The sequence below is a fragment of the Harpia harpyja genome, chromosome 3 (genome assembly GCF_026419915.1).
Source record: "Harpia harpyja isolate bHarHar1 chromosome 3, bHarHar1 primary haplotype, whole genome shotgun sequence".
In the NCBI taxonomy this organism is placed as follows: Eukaryota; Metazoa; Chordata; class Aves; order Accipitriformes; family Accipitridae; genus Harpia; species Harpia harpyja.
Window position 1 is genome coordinate 67,331,591 of NC_068942.1, and position 14,617 is coordinate 67,346,207.

Sequence of the window (14,617 nt, forward strand, 5' to 3'; positions counted from 1 at the left end):
CCACAAACATCACGGATTACATTTTGATTTTTCTGAACAGCTGAGGTCCCAAGAGTCAAAGGGGTTACACTAACAGCCCCAGGTATTCCTATATATCTCTATAATCTATAAACACTACAACGTTGGCTGAAATAGCTACAATATTAAAATGAACAGAAATATCCACAAAAATGGATAAGATAGTATGTAAAAATACAGTCATCCTGGTGATTCATAGAGAACACGCTTACAATGACTAGGGGGAAAAAAAGAGCTGTAGTACTTCCGTGACATCTGTTTTTGCAATCTGTCATACATGAGAGTCACGTGCAGAGAACCTCAAACATACCATCGTTTACATGTGAAAAAGAAAAACGCTGATCTACAAATGGGGAAGATAACCTAAGCATTATTGTATATACATTTAATCACTGTGTATACATAATTAACTGTTCGTTTAGTACTGGTCCATAACTGCGGCTCTTCCAAAGTATTTACATTTTAAATAATGTCCCTTTGACTAGTGAAGAGTGCGGCGATACCCACTAGAGGGCATAATTCAATTAAAGCGAGACAGCCTTACTGCCTGCCACAGAAAACAAGCTGCAGACACAGCCAGAAAGAAAAGAAGAAAACAAACAAGCAAACAACAAAAAAGCCCACACTAAAACACTGGTAATATTGAGCATTTCCACAAACGTCTGTCTCCTGCCACTTTCAAACATATTTTCACACAAACAACTGGAAAAGCATTATTTGAAAATGTCACACATTCACAAGTATTTTAAAAAGTACCCAGCACGGCCTAATACCAGAACACAGTATCGTAAAATGTGTTTTGAAAGTACGTTGTAAAGCAATAAGCCGGTGTACCTAGTTCATCATCTGTGCTACCGTGGAAGTCAATGACTGACGCACAGCAGTGCTTAAGGCTCCTCTTGACAGTCACTTGACTGGCAGGTAGAATTCAGGAACATTGGTAATTAACCCAAGAAACTTTATGAACTATTACAAACACGGACACAGACCTTTAGATTACTACAGCAGGCTGGAAGTATGCATACCTGTGTGTGCGTATAGAAACACACATACGTATATATAAATACATACATGCCAGGACAGAAAAAAAAGCTTCAGTTGGTTCAAAGTGTGACAGTAGCTATTGCCGCCTTTTAGGTTTTTGTTTCCTTTATCATAATTAAAAATAACAAAACCAAAGTGTGGCTAGAAAAACATATGCATAATAAATACCCAGATTTCCTTTTTTTTTTTTTTTAAGTATTAGCTTATCAGAGAAGAGTTCCCTGGATGAAATGCTAACTACGGCTGTAACTTTTTACACAAAGGAGGCTGGGTACTGAAAATAAAGTGGGTGGTAGCCGGGGGCAGGGAATCAGCTGGTCGCTCAGACGCAGCAGGAGCCGAGGGGGTGAACCGCTGGCATCTCTTACCCACTTATCCAGAGGGACCTGCGTCAAGGAGCCGGTGCCCTGGTAGAGATCCAGACTGAGCTGCTCCAGGCTGAGCTTCTCCTGCAAGAAGTGGCCCAGGTACCTCTGCAGCAGGTACCTGCAGGCCCTCTTCTTGATGGACTCCGAGAAAGGCCACGGCATGGCGGCTGCGCGCCGGGGGCCGCGCGGCGCGCCGGGGTCGGGGTCGGGTTCGGGCGGCGGGACGGGTCCGGGACTGGCCCCTCCGGCGGGCGGAGAGAGGGAGCTGAGCGGGAGCCGCCGGGCCCAGCCTCGCTCCTCAGCGCGGGCTACCGCAGGGGCTTCCCGCTGCCAAGCGGCGCCCCCGCCGCCCCTCACACCGCCGGCGGGGCGGCACTGCCTCCCCTCAGGGCAAAGAGGCGCTGACAGGTAGCTCCATCCTCACTCGGACACCGTCGCCGCCATCTTCTCGGCGACCCGCGAGCGCGCAGGGGGCCGCCGCAGCCGCGCTGGGCACCAGAACGGTGCGCGGAGCGGGGTGAGGGGCCGATGTCCGGCAGGCGGGCAGACCGCCCCCCCCCCGCCCCGCGTCAGCTGTCCGCCGCCGGCGAGGGCGGCCGGGCCGATCCGGGCTGTTTGTCTCCTTCCTCCCCGCGCAGCCCCCCCGCGGCTGAACGCCGTCACCGGCACCGTGACGTTCGCGCGGAAGTGGCGTCGCGAAGCGGAGGACGCGGGGGCGGAAGCGGCCGCGGGAGGTGCGTGAGGGGGCGGTGTCGCGCCGGAGGGGCCTCCGCTGGCGGGCGGCGCCGGGGCGAGGCGGCGGGGGCCGGGAGCCCTGGCGCAGCCGGTGGCGGTGGGGGCCGCCTCTCTAGTGAACGGCCCCGGGGGAGGCAGCAAGGCGGGTCGCTCTCCGCCGGCAGGGCGGAGCGGCAGGCGCCCTTGTGTCCGGAGCCGCTCGGGGTCGGGAGGCCCGCCGCCGGGGCTGGTAGGTGGGCTCCCAGGGCGGCCCCCGGGGCGCGGCGCTGCCGGGGGTGGCGCCCCGCTCCTGCCGCGCTGCTCGGGGCGGAGGCGCCGGTGTGACCCGTGGCTGCTTCGCTGTCGGTAAACCGGAGTGACTGGCTGCGGTTGGGAGGCTGCGCCGCTCGGTAGCCAGCTCCCTTGTTGCCTTCAGCTCCTTTGGAATTTGTGTGTAGGTCCAAGGTGGGATTTGTCAGGAAGGGATGAATCTTAACGGAGCGAATGCCTTGCGTGTTGCAGATCGGTTACTGCCAGCCCTCGTTCCGTCCTGGCAGCGGTGCTCGGCTACCAGAGCACTCGGGGCAGCGTCCCAAGGGGCTTTCCCAGCTGGCCTTAGGGGGGGGTTCCTTGTGGATGTATGTTAGCTGAGGCTTCGTGGCGATACTGGTATCTGAGAGGCAAACGCTGGAGCCGCTGTGGTAACACCCACAGAGTCTGTCCCGGTTTGGTAACGGTTGCTTACAAAGGCCAGCTATATGTGTCTCTGAAATGTGTTGACAATTGCGCGTAAAGGCTAAACAAGAGAATTGTTCTTCAGTGAGTGTAAACAAAAAGCTGCTGTTAATATGTCTTTATAGTCTCTGATAACCCATTTAGTCCCAAAAGACTTTTCAAAGTCTTTCTTAAATTCACCAACAATAGGTTTTTATTTTCTGCAGCTATTGATTTCAGTTTTTCCAGGCATGACTTGTCTTCCTACTGCATTCTGGATCAGCAAAGTGCAGAATTAATGACTGCTGAATCATAACAGAGTCTTATACAACAGAATGCGAGTTACTTGCATAAGAAGAAGCAACTCCAGCGATACGGATTCTGCTTCTATGTGCTAATGTAACCTTCTTAAGCAGTTGTTCTCACACCTTGGTTTTGAGTTCTCTGGACTGTCATTTCATGAGTTATGGAAGTCACTGGGTCTCATATTTTCCTTTTTTTTGGACAATGTTAAATATGTCTGCTTAAGATATAACTCTGGTTTTATGGTGTTAATATATATTGAGTATAGTGGTATGACAAATCTAAAATAAATGTTTCCATATGCAGAATGGAGACTGATTGCAATCCTATGGAGTTGTCCAATAGTACGGGATTTGAAGGGGATTCTGATTATAGAGACTTCGAAGGAACAGATGTGAAAGACATGAGACTAGAGGCCGAAGCTGTTGTGAATGATGTTCTGTTTGCTGTCAGCAACATGTTTGTCTCCAAAACCCTTCCCTGTGCAGAGGATGTGGCATATATCAATGTGGAAACCAGGGAAAGGAACAGATACTGCCTGGAGCTCACCGAAGCAGGACTCAGGGTAAACTGATTTGTTTATAATTTCTTAAGCCTCTTTGTTTTGAACAATGATCGTGTTCAAAAGGTGCCTAGAAAAATACTTCAGTGACACCAAAACAGCATACATATTCCTCTTGTACTTTTATGAAAGCCCGTTCTACATGTTTTCACCTAAAAAGTGGAACTTTAACTAGTTACACTTCCAACAAAGCAAGAGGGGAAGTTGATGAAAAAACAGGCATTTATTTGAGACAAAATCATGAAGATTGAAGCAGCAATTTGTTGCAGGCATGTCAGTCTTTGGGTTTCTTGGGTACCCAGATTAGTCAGTAATACAGCATGTATACAACTCCTTTTTGCAACATCTGTATTTTTTGTGCAAATATGTAGATGTAAGACTTCTTTTCAAAGGTCATAACCATAGATTTTACTAATATTCTGAGTTTTGGACAAAAGGTATTTGAAACTGTCTAAATACTGTATTACCACTAAGCCCCATAGTAGAAAGCACAGATTGCGATTTAAATCCAGTAACTTTTGTTCTCACGGTACTACCCTGGCTGGCAAAGTTAAATGTTGTGATATCTGTTTCCCATTGCAAGGTGATTCTAACCACAGAAATTTAACCAGTGATTTCTTTGTTGCAGGTAGTAGCTTATGATTTTGATCAGACTGATGATGGGTTGCAAACTCCATACCACGAAACTGTCTACTCCTTATTGGACTCTCTCAGCCCTGCATATCGAGAGGTGTTTGGAAATGCATTACTACAAAGACTAGAAGCTTTGAAGAAAGATAGTCAGTCGTGATTTACCCAGATGTGAGGAAGGTTTAATGCTAGAAGGAATTCTTAGTATGAGGCACGGAGATCTTTCTTACAAACATAATCACAAACATCTTAAGCTTAATTTCTTCCACTAATATCTAATTCATGCTACTACTACTCTATAACATTTTGCTACAGTGGATTTGCATATATCAGAATGCTATTAGAAGCCACTTGGATAAATAACAAAAAAGTTTCTTATTTCACTTTCTTTTTTGTTGTAGATGAGCAAGTAAGTTGCTTCTTACAACGTTCAAAAGATTTGGTCTCTTTTCAAAGTGGTGTTATCCAAAACTCTAAAAAAGTATATAGAGACTGAATGTTATATATACAAGTAGTAATCTGTTTTTGTGTGTGCTTACTGATAATTTTCGTATCTCCTTTTTAAAATAGAAGCTAACTACTTGCTTTACCCAATTAATGAAAAATAATTGGAAAACTACTGTTCTGCAAAGAACAGAATTTCAGCTTGATTTGCTATACATATATCTGAAAATTCTCAGCTTTGGTAAGAAGAAAGATGTTTCTTGAACAGTTGACCATTGCTTATATAGTCACAGTATCTGAGTTAAAAGCAAGGCTCAGTATTATTTGATCTGTCCTTGTCTATGGCAACCAGCAAACTCCAAATAATACATGAGATGTACTGCTAATGTATGAATGTATTGTCTGAATTGGAAATGAGTTAAGCACAGAATTAGGATGTAAGGGGCTACATTTCCTAAAGATGATGTTATATATGCTATATATATATGTATATGTATGCTTTATTGTAACTGTTTGGGAGGCTTGGAAGACATTTTAGCCTGTTTACTACTCTGAATGCGTGTTTACATGATGTACAGGATATATCCAAGAGTATTTTTGCTTCAGCCTTTACTTTCTATAATACAGTACTTTGGTACTCCCGTTTTTCACATTTTCTCCCTCAATTGTACAGCGTCCTCTCCTAATGAATACTAAGCAAGCACTGTAATGTTAACTGCATTGTATTGGTTTGAAACCAAAGGCTGTATGAAATTTGCTAAGACTAATACAAACTGGAAGATATAACTTGTATTTTCTAATTAAAAACTGGTACAAATCTCTTTATAAATCTATTGTTCTGCTGTAACTTTTCAAGTATGTACTGAATGGTAGACTTTTTAAAAATTACAGTTGGTTAGAAATACCAGTACTGTTGAACTAACGTTCTGCGATGTTCATACTTTTTGTATTCTTGTATTATTCAGTATTTGTGCATCTTTATTTAAATAATCTTGCCATTATTCTGCCATGCTTTTGTGACAAGTACATGCTGTAGCTTTTTTGGAGCCACACTTAGGGGTACATCAGTTCTCATAAAAGTCACAGATTCCAGTGACTTCAGTAGAGCTATATTCACTTCTGCCTGCTAAGGATTAGTCATATTAATTGGAGAAGCCTAGTAGAGCTTTTGTAATAGCTTTGGGGTAGTGATGTACAACTATGACTGACAAGACAACTGTAGTTAGCGCTTCTGTTTTCCAGAGCTTAGTTTATTATCTTTTGGGGTTGAAACTTCTGATATTAATCCTCTGCCCTAGGGTATGCTTCCGCGCTCTAAAAATTGTTCATAGGCTGTCTTTTGCACACAGGTCTGTGGCACGCGGTTAGTCCTCTGTGAGGAGAATGTACTTTACCAAATTTATATTTGAATATTTTTCCTTGCAACTAATTTACTTGTTCAATTTCAATGACTAAAGCATTAAAGAAATGCATTGGTGTGTTGTAGTTTTCTTGGGGGGGGGGGTGAACTACTGGAAAGGGGGGAGTGAACAACCAAAGTCATCATGCCCATAAAAAAATCTTAAATAGTTAACGAGTATTTGAAAACCTCTGGCTGCAAATTTGTATCTGCTGAAACTTTGTCATGAAAAAAACAAAGTAGGTGATTGTAAAGAAGGACTTGGAAAGGAAGCATTAGAAATACAAGTGGAAAAATGCCAAACTAAATGTTACGTTGCTAAAATTTTTTTTTTCTTCGACATCTTTAAAATGCTTTGTCATTTTGTGTGCTTATTATAAACCTAAGCTGAGAAATACTTTCAAAACAGGTGTTTTGTAGGTGTTACCAGAAGAAACTTCTGTTGTTTCTTAAGAACATACTGCAGCGTTAACTGAAAAATGGGAAAGCTATGTCATTCCACTATGTCTGGGCTATTGAGTATGAAGAAAACGCTCTCTAGTCCCTACACTTGGGCATTGCTGCCTGCATGGAGGGAGCTTCTCTGACGCACCGACAACGGAGAATTTCCGTAGGTCTCCTTCATCTGTCAGTTGTTTTCATTATCCGAACCCCTGAATAAGTGCTGCTTGGCCTAATGTAGCTGTTAATCTATGAATTGCCTAAAAAGCCTCAAAGCCTGCCTGCTATCTGAAAGGATGTCTAATAACCCAATTAAAGCTAGTTTTGTCTCAGCAGTACTACGTACGTTTTGTCCTGTTCGGCGTCTAGAAGTCAGACAGTACAGATCTGTCTATCTACAGATAGATTGAATTCGGTATTAAAAAAGGGTATGCGTACACACTAAATGCCTGTTTATACTGGCGATGGTCCTTACCAGAGGAGCTGCCCGAGACGGGGCCGCAGCCGGTAGGGAGGGCGCCCGGCTGGCAGGCCGCACCGCCCGGCCCCGCCCGCCGCGCCCACTGCGCAGCCGCCGCTGGTCGCGCAGCAACGGGCCGCGTCCCCGGCGCAGGCTGTGGCGATGGCGGCGGGGCCAGCGCGGAGCCGGCGGGTCTTCCTCAACCACCTCGACTCTTACTGCGGCCGCAGCATCGGCGAGGTGACCGCCGGGGGCGGCCCGCAGCTGCCGGCGGCCGCGGCTTCTTCCTCAGCGGTCGCCGCCTGAGGCGCCACCGCCCTCCCGCCTGCCGCAGCCCGTCGCGGGGAGCGCCCGCCTGGCCCCCGGCCGGTAGCGCGGCAGGGAGCGGTGGCTGGCCTCCAGGGAGCTCGGCCGGGCGGGAAGCCGGCCGGGTAGCCGGGGTCAGCTAAAATAGCTTTTGGGGAGAGGGACTGGGGGCGAGAAGGGGTTAAGATAAGGAGGAGAAAAAATGAGAGTTAGGAGCAGGAGGTGTGGATAAAGCAGGTCGGGAGACCGCAGGCAACGCCTGGTCACTGTGGAGAGAGGTAACACCTGCCTGAGAGGAGCCAGGTTGCAGAGAAGAGGCTTCTAGGGACTCACCAACACCTTCGACTTTGAGGCGTAGGGCACAAGTCAAGACAAAACGTTACAGCTGGGGTTGAGGAGTCCCTAACTTTTTCCTGTTCAACGGGAAGCTGTGGTCTGAGCTACGTTACCTACAACCGGATCAGGGCTAGTCAGACAGTGTTGGTGTCTTCCTAAGATCATGAGAAGCTGTGTAGGGTTCAATATATATTTGCATACAAATGTGCATCTTGTATATCGCAGTATTTATCCAGATGTGTTGTTGGGGCATCGCTTGAAAGCATAGAAGAAGAAGAGGAGGAGGAAGATGAAAATAATCCAGCTGCTGAAGTTTCTAGTAGGCCGAAGGAGGGACTCTACCAAGTAGTGGGTACCCTTTCTAAAGCAGAGAGTGCTAAACCACGTTTTGCAGAGGAAATATATGCAGTAAGTAAGAGTCTTATTTCAGATTGCCACTAGACAACACTAGAAACCTTGCAAGTCATGTAAAATGACCCGCATTAATAAAATGGTCTTTTGTTGCTGCTGGAAGCTGTGTACCTATATTTTATTCCTTCTGCTTCCCGCACACTGTTGTCTACTCCCTGCTAGGTCTGATACAGCAAATAGTAAAAGGAAGGAACTCAGACTCAAAATAGATTTTTAAAAAGATAGTTATGGACAAGGACATCATCTATCCTGATGATCTACAGGTCTGCTTTCTTTTTCCCTCAAAAGACACACCTCAAGTATCTGTGTCTTTCATCACCATTTTAAAGGTAGTGGTGCTGGAACCAAAGTTAGGGTCCCCCTTCTTAACTGTTCACTGAAATCACAGCTTTCACTAGCAGCTAATTGTTCTGAATAACTACATCTTTGTATAAAGATATGTTTTCTGAAATTAAAATTGCCTCTGTCTCAAATTGATTATCCAGAATCTCTTCAAACATTTGAAAATTTTGATTTAAACGTCTATACAGCTGAGCTGTTCAATCAGAAAATTACGGCTGGCAGTATTTAATCTTAATCACTGCTCTTGCCCAAAGTGTTTGTTGGACTTGCTCAAGTGATGCAGACAATCTGCATTTAACAAAAATGATAGCATGCTATTTTGCAAAGAAATGGACGTTTTTTATGTCTTCCCCATTCTGCCAACTGATCCTTGTTTAAAATACCTATAAAAGTCATAGAAAATTTTTTTATATTCACAATTGCACTGAAAATATGAATCCTAAAATACCACTAAAAATTGTACATCTTTTTGAACTATATTAATGTGTACAGTAAATTAGAAGTTTCAGCATTTAATTTACATTTTATCACTTTACTTGTATCTGACATATAGAGTTTGATATCCGTCTTATGAATTATTCTAACATCCTAATGTTAGAAAACTACATTCTATCACTAAGTTAAACTTGAAAAGTAAAGGAATTTTGGATTTTTTTTCTTTTTTTTTTTTCTTTTAAATGACACATTCTAACTAATTTTTTCCCCAGGTCTCTTCTCGAAAAGAGCTCTTAAGTCACTTGCTTGAGTGTGAGATCATTTTATATAATATCACTGAGGATGCAAATCAAATTGAGGAAGCAACATGGGCTGCTTCTGGTTAGTATAGCTATCAACTGAACACAAAAATGGTTGCTATACAGCCATCAAAATTTACCATAAATGTATAATGAAATTATCAGCTATTTATAGTTTACTGTAATATGAAACTGTGTTCCTTGATGGAGAAATGCTGCATGAATTGTTCAATTAATTAGCAAGGAACCATGGAATGCACTCAAGCATTCATAAGGTAGAGAAGCTGTCATGGAAGGGTCCAACACATTAAATGACATACCTGTGTAGCCAGTTATTTCCCTAAATAACTACCAACCGTCGTCTTATCTATTTGCATTGGGAGGTGGGTAGAAAATTTGCTCCTGTGATATTCAAAGAATGTTTCAGTATTTTACGTAATTTTTCATTTTTTTTTTAAAAGTCCAATAAAAAATACTGCTAACAGTCTTTCTGAAACTTCTTCCCGATTGTTACATCCAAATACTAATAGGCGTCTGGAATCTTTTTATGGTGACAGTGCAATATTTTTCTTTATATGATAGTTAAACTAAGTTATGCTTTCCTGTTTACAGTATAAATACTTGGATAACATCATAAGTTACATAACCCACATTTAATTATTTTGCTCTAAACTAAAATAAGGAAGCTTTACTTGAATTCTGTAGATTTTCTGTTTCAATCTTGAAAAAACCCACAGTTATTTTCTTTCAGTATCTCAACAATCCATAAAGATGAATCATTTCCTAGTATAGAATGTTTCTTTTTTTTTCCCCCATGATATGTAGCCCTATGGACATTATGTTGATTCCAAATAATTTTATTCTTTATTACCATTATTTGTCTATTTGTTTTCTTTTCTGATTTATTATCTTTATTTTATACCAACCCAAATAAGAAGTATTTGCTTAAAAATGCATATCACATTATGGTATAAATGTCTGTACAGGACCTTTATATAAAAGCAAAACCACAGTTTGAGTAATACAATTTACAATAAATTAAGTCATTTGCTTTCATTTAACAGCCTTACATATGGAAATAGAGCATTTTGCAACACCAAAGTTATTCATTCTCGTTTCAACAATAATGAGCTGGGCAAAAAGCAAACCCCCTGACCCTGTAAGTAATATGAAAATACTAATATTTTTTAACTGAATATTTCCATTTAATGGAAAATATTCATAAAATTCAGTTAAAGTATTTCAGTATGCACTTCAACAATAGCTAATAAAGTTAGTGTCAGCAAGTGTGTTTTTTCTCATGATCCTTTCACGCTGAACCACTGCTTACTGCCAAAATTGTTAAATTTATTCCACTGGACAGAAAAGTTTAGGCACTGGGCTACAATAATACAGGCAGACATTAGGGACTGTTTGCACAAGAGGCAAGACCTATGCTAACCACAATATGCACTGTCCTTCAGTATTAAAAAATCCCATATTTACTACATATTTAATTAAATACATATTTAAATCAGTGTATAGACAGATAAATAGATACAGCTTTATATATAGATATATCTCTATATATCTATATATAGATACAGATACCAGGAACCATGTGGGACGCTCTGTAGTATGCTATTGCAATTCTGAAATTTAGTGTTACAGAAATAGTGTTTTTCAAGCTTGTGTAATGCTATATATAGCAAAAATTAATGTTTTTTTAAAATATAAAAAGTAGTTCAAAATATTTTTCTGTGAAAATTGAAATTGAACTATTGACATTTTCAAAATGTTGAACCTCAAGTATCAGAATCAGAAATGTTAAGAATTTCAAATGAAAACAAAGTTAAAACAGATTTTAAAAATACTTTTTAAGAACTTATTTTAACCATGTAGGCCTTTAAAAATTGTTCTGTTTTAAAACATGTATAACAGTCGCATTTCTTCCTTCATAGGAGGATCCCGAGATTCCTTTTACCGATGAAGATTATCGCAGAAGAAAATCTCATCCTAACTTTACGGAACACATAAATGCTGAAAAACTCATTCTCAAACTTGGGAAAACTGTATGTAATGAACTTTTTTATAAAAATAGGTTGTTTGGTTTTCTTACTTAGAGCATTATCTTAGTAATGGAAATTACCAACAATTTGAATAAATTTTAAGAGTATGTTATTCTCTTGATAACTATGGATAACATCAATTATTAATAAAATATCAAGTACAGAGAAGACTGTCTTTTGAAACATAAGTGTCTGCATAATACAAATCCCAAATTCTGTCTTTTCCTTACGCTGTGAGTAAATCATGCTTATCTGATTTGATACAGCCAATGAAACAATATGTTTTTTAGAGAGAAGTAAAGCTGGGGCCTGCGTGGGGAAAGACTTGAGGATGAAAGAAGGTAGAGGAAAGGGATATTAGTGTAGTTTTAAAGAAAAGCAGCATCTTTAAATAATAGCAAGCTATGTTAATATTATGTCTCATTTAAATACTTAGAAGATGTTCTGGCCACACCTGTCTCATTCCTGGATAGTTTGTGCTCTTGAAGCAGAGAGCTTGTTGACTTTTATTGCACCCTATGATTCACTTTAAAATCATGGCCATAGACCTGACCCAGAATAACTAGAATATGTTATCACTTTATATGTTTTTTTAAGATCACTTCCTGCAGCTTTGTTTGTTCCAACCTGATTAGACTATTAATCTTACTAGAGAAGAGACCATGCCTCTCTTTGTGATTAAGAGCTATTATTAAATAAATATCAACAGTGGCTCAGATTGTGTTTCATGACTCAGGAAATTTGACACTATTGTCATTAGCAATGAAGTACTGTGGAGGTTGGGAAAGAGAACTGGAAGACAATGAAATACACTGTATGATGAAGGTGCCATTTGGTCATTCTGTTTGTGCATTAGCAGTCTCCCATAATAAATATAATTTAGTGTCCACTGCAGAAATTTATCAGGCTAATTATAGAGGGGGAAAAAACCTTTACTCAGATTTGAGTATACATGTGTTTTCTTATGCCCTGTTGAGAAAATAGAACTAGAAATTATATTCTGTTCTAACATGGGTTTAATATTACAGAATGCCAGTAAAATTTGGTTTACGGCTTGAAAAATCAGTGGCAAATTGTTCTTACTTTTACTGTGCTAACATGGGTTTATAAGACTATGGAATAACTTTCAGACTTGTGATGTAGTTAGGAACATGAAGATTGTAAACAGCGTCCACCAAACCTCGCAATAACTTCTGCCACAAGTAACACCCAGATGAACTATTGACTCAATTTTTCTGACTAGTCCAAACCACTGAGTCACTACATAACAAAGCTATTAATATAATTAGCTTCTAAATGTTTGCCAGGCTGAATGTCTCTGTTGAGAAGACAGTGGAACAATATGTAGCAGTACACAATAAAGCAACTTGAATATTTTCAATATATACCTCTTGTAGGCCTTTCAAAAGGAGCCCTTTTCCTCCAGAACTCCAGGGGCAGCATCAATGGGTATCATTGCCCCTGTTTAGTTTCTGTCAGCACTTTGGAACAGGAAGGCTCCAAAGCATCTGTTCTTCCCAGCAGATCAACATTAGCTTCCTGCGATGGCTGGAGACTTCTGATTACAGTTCTTCCTCATTTTTAAATTCAGTGGCATCTGGGGAATATGCTATCTGTGAAAGAAATGACAGTGTTACCAGTCCCTGCAAAGAGTTCAGCAGGAGATACTAGGATTCAGCAGCCGTGTCAGTCATGTAGAGAAGAACTTGCACCAAGAATAGAAGGGTTTCTTTGCCTTGGTATCTGTTCAAAGTGCAATTTAATGGCTGTTGTTGCTTAAAGGAAGATTTCACACCTCTAAGTAAGTGTCTCTCCCACCTATATTTTGCTTAAAATTCAGCAAGGGTTGTGAGCTAGAAGTCTTTGCTTTTTACCACTAGCAATTTTTTACCTTTACCTTTGTAGCAGGGCATTCAGGCTGCGTAGCGTTTCTCAGAAGTCACTGACTCTGGGGTCCTGCCAAATTCAGAATCCTTGGAGAAACCTCAGCCTACCACAGACAGAAGATCTCTTCATCTCCCAGCTCTGTTCTTAGTGGCATCACAGTTCCTGAATCCATTAATTTAGACCTGTTTCCCACGTCAAGCATTTTATTAGCATAAAACAAAAAAACGTAAAACAACCAAAGCCTAGAACTGATTATAATAGCTAGAAGGTGACATCTAGTGGCTTTAATGAATATTACACGGGAACTTGAAGGTCTTTACCCGTGACTAAACATGCTGTGTGTCACCGGAGCTTGCCTAATAATTGCCTTATTTTTTAAGTTAAGTATATCCAAGTCATCTCAAGTAGTACCTTCTCATATGTGTGACTTGCGACACTAAATAGGTATTTTAGAGGACTTGAACCTATTCTAGAGGTTTGTATTTCAGTGAGGTATAGCACTCGGTGCCGAACTGTGGTTTGTCTCCGCAAGTGGCTACTGCAGAAGCTACTGCAAGGTGAATGGAAGATAATCCTATGTGTTACATTCTTCTTAACGGAGATGAGAAATAGCACCTCCTGTGCTTTCACAAGACGCAGGTTTTTCCTGCTGGGAGATGGAAATTACAGCATGTCTTCTTCTGGGCCACGTTTGCAGTCTGTCCAGCGCAATCCTGGGAGCTGCTGCTCTTAGGGTACAGTTTCTATCCTGATACTACCCAAGCAAACTAAGCGTGGGAGCTCTTACACTATCTGTAATGTCTTCTAATTTTAATGTTTCTCGTGATTACTAACAAGCTGTTGCATTCAACTGAGTTGAGATAGTTTTTATTACAAAATATTATTTTTGTAAGTAGATAGATAAAAACACATGCACAGGTACTTGCCATCCCTTTATAGGAGGCTTTGCTTATAGAATCAAAGATTGTCTAACAGTGTTCTTAGTTTTAAGTTTCTGAAATATTATAAAGATAATAACAAAAGATGCATTTTTTCACAAAAGAAGTAGATCCCAAATCTGGGCATTTATTCCCTTTGCTGGTAAATGCACATTCTTTTACATAGTGTTACATAGATACATAACGTCTAGGATCTTTACAACATGAGAATTATTTAATAATTTTGTTTCACCTTAAAAATTTCAAAGTGACTAGTCCTAATTTAAATGATTTTCTGGAATGTTTTTCTCCTTAAGATGATTTAGACATCTTTATTTTCTCTGTACAACCATCCTCAATGCTGATCCAAATAGAAACATCATACATAAACAGGCAGCCAGGACAGGCAAATGTATGATATTATGCAATAATGGTCAGCAAAAAAATATATGGGTTGATCGTGATGTGTGGTTAGTAAAACACTTAGTTCACAGATTATTTTTTTTTTAAATTGTATGTCAAAATGAAAGTAAAGCAAT

The 14,617-nt window shown here is 40.9% G+C and overlaps 3 protein-coding genes across 10 annotated transcripts in view; 2 read left to right on the top strand and 1 right to left on the bottom strand.

Moving 5' to 3' along the window:
* Window positions 1-1,942, bottom strand: part of ATG2B (autophagy related 2B) — a 49,431-nt gene extending 47,489 nt beyond the window's left edge. For 3 of the 6 annotated variants that reach the window (XM_052783096.1, XM_052783097.1, XM_052783095.1), the window contains exon 1: window positions 1,431-1,941. In XM_052783096.1, the coding sequence (XP_052639056.1) occupies window positions 1,431-1,592 (162 nt within the window). In that variant the 5' untranslated portion in view covers window positions 1,593-1,941. Of the gene's footprint in view, window positions 1-1,430 lie in introns of all 6 variants that reach the window. The other 3 variants (XM_052783093.1, XM_052783094.1, XR_008234559.1) reach the window with 2 other exon arrangements.
* Window positions 1,445-6,269, top strand: GSKIP (GSK3B interacting protein). Of its 3 annotated transcripts, none has more exons than XM_052783100.1 (3): window positions 1,445-1,544; window positions 3,468-3,726; window positions 4,352-6,269. In XM_052783100.1, exons 2-3 carry the CDS (start codon window positions 3,469-3,471, stop codon window positions 4,511-4,513), a joined length of 420 nt encoding a protein of 139 aa, XP_052639060.1. In that variant the 5' UTR covers window positions 1,445-1,544; window position 3,468; the 3' UTR covers window positions 4,514-6,269. The 3 variants fall into 3 exon arrangements, with proteins under 3 accessions (XP_052639060.1, XP_052639058.1, XP_052639059.1); XM_052783098.1 differs by lacking the exon at window positions 1,445-1,544 and adding an exon at window positions 1,857-2,164; XM_052783099.1 differs by lacking the exon at window positions 1,445-1,544 and adding an exon at window positions 2,171-2,394.
* A 966-nt stretch (window positions 6,270-7,235) lies between these two features.
* AK7 (adenylate kinase 7) overlaps window positions 7,236-14,617 on the top strand; it is a 34,902-nt gene continuing 27,520 nt past the window's right edge. Inside the window, exons 1-5 of the mRNA XM_052783101.1 lie at window positions 7,236-7,337; window positions 7,965-8,147; window positions 9,200-9,308; window positions 10,291-10,385; window positions 11,167-11,277. Coding sequence (XP_052639061.1) covers window positions 7,260-7,337; window positions 7,965-8,147; window positions 9,200-9,308; window positions 10,291-10,385; window positions 11,167-11,277 — 576 coding nt within the window. The 5' untranslated portion in view covers window positions 7,236-7,259. The remainder of the gene's footprint in view (window positions 7,338-7,964; window positions 8,148-9,199; window positions 9,309-10,290; window positions 10,386-11,166; window positions 11,278-14,617) is intronic.

Bases quoted from the DNA above. Each gene is read 5' to 3' on its own strand.
- GSKIP (XM_052783098.1), top strand. From the start codon at position 1,959: ATGTCCGGCAGGCGGGCAGACCGCCCCCCCCCCGCCCCGCGTCAGCTG. The intron at 2,165-3,467 runs GTGCGTGAGGGG...TTCCATATGCAG, and splicing joins GGCGGAAGCGGCCGCGGGAG to AATGGAGACTGATTGCAATC. The intron at 3,727-4,351 runs GTAAACTGATTT...TCTTTGTTGCAG, and splicing joins TCACCGAAGCAGGACTCAGG to GTAGTAGCTTATGATTTTGA.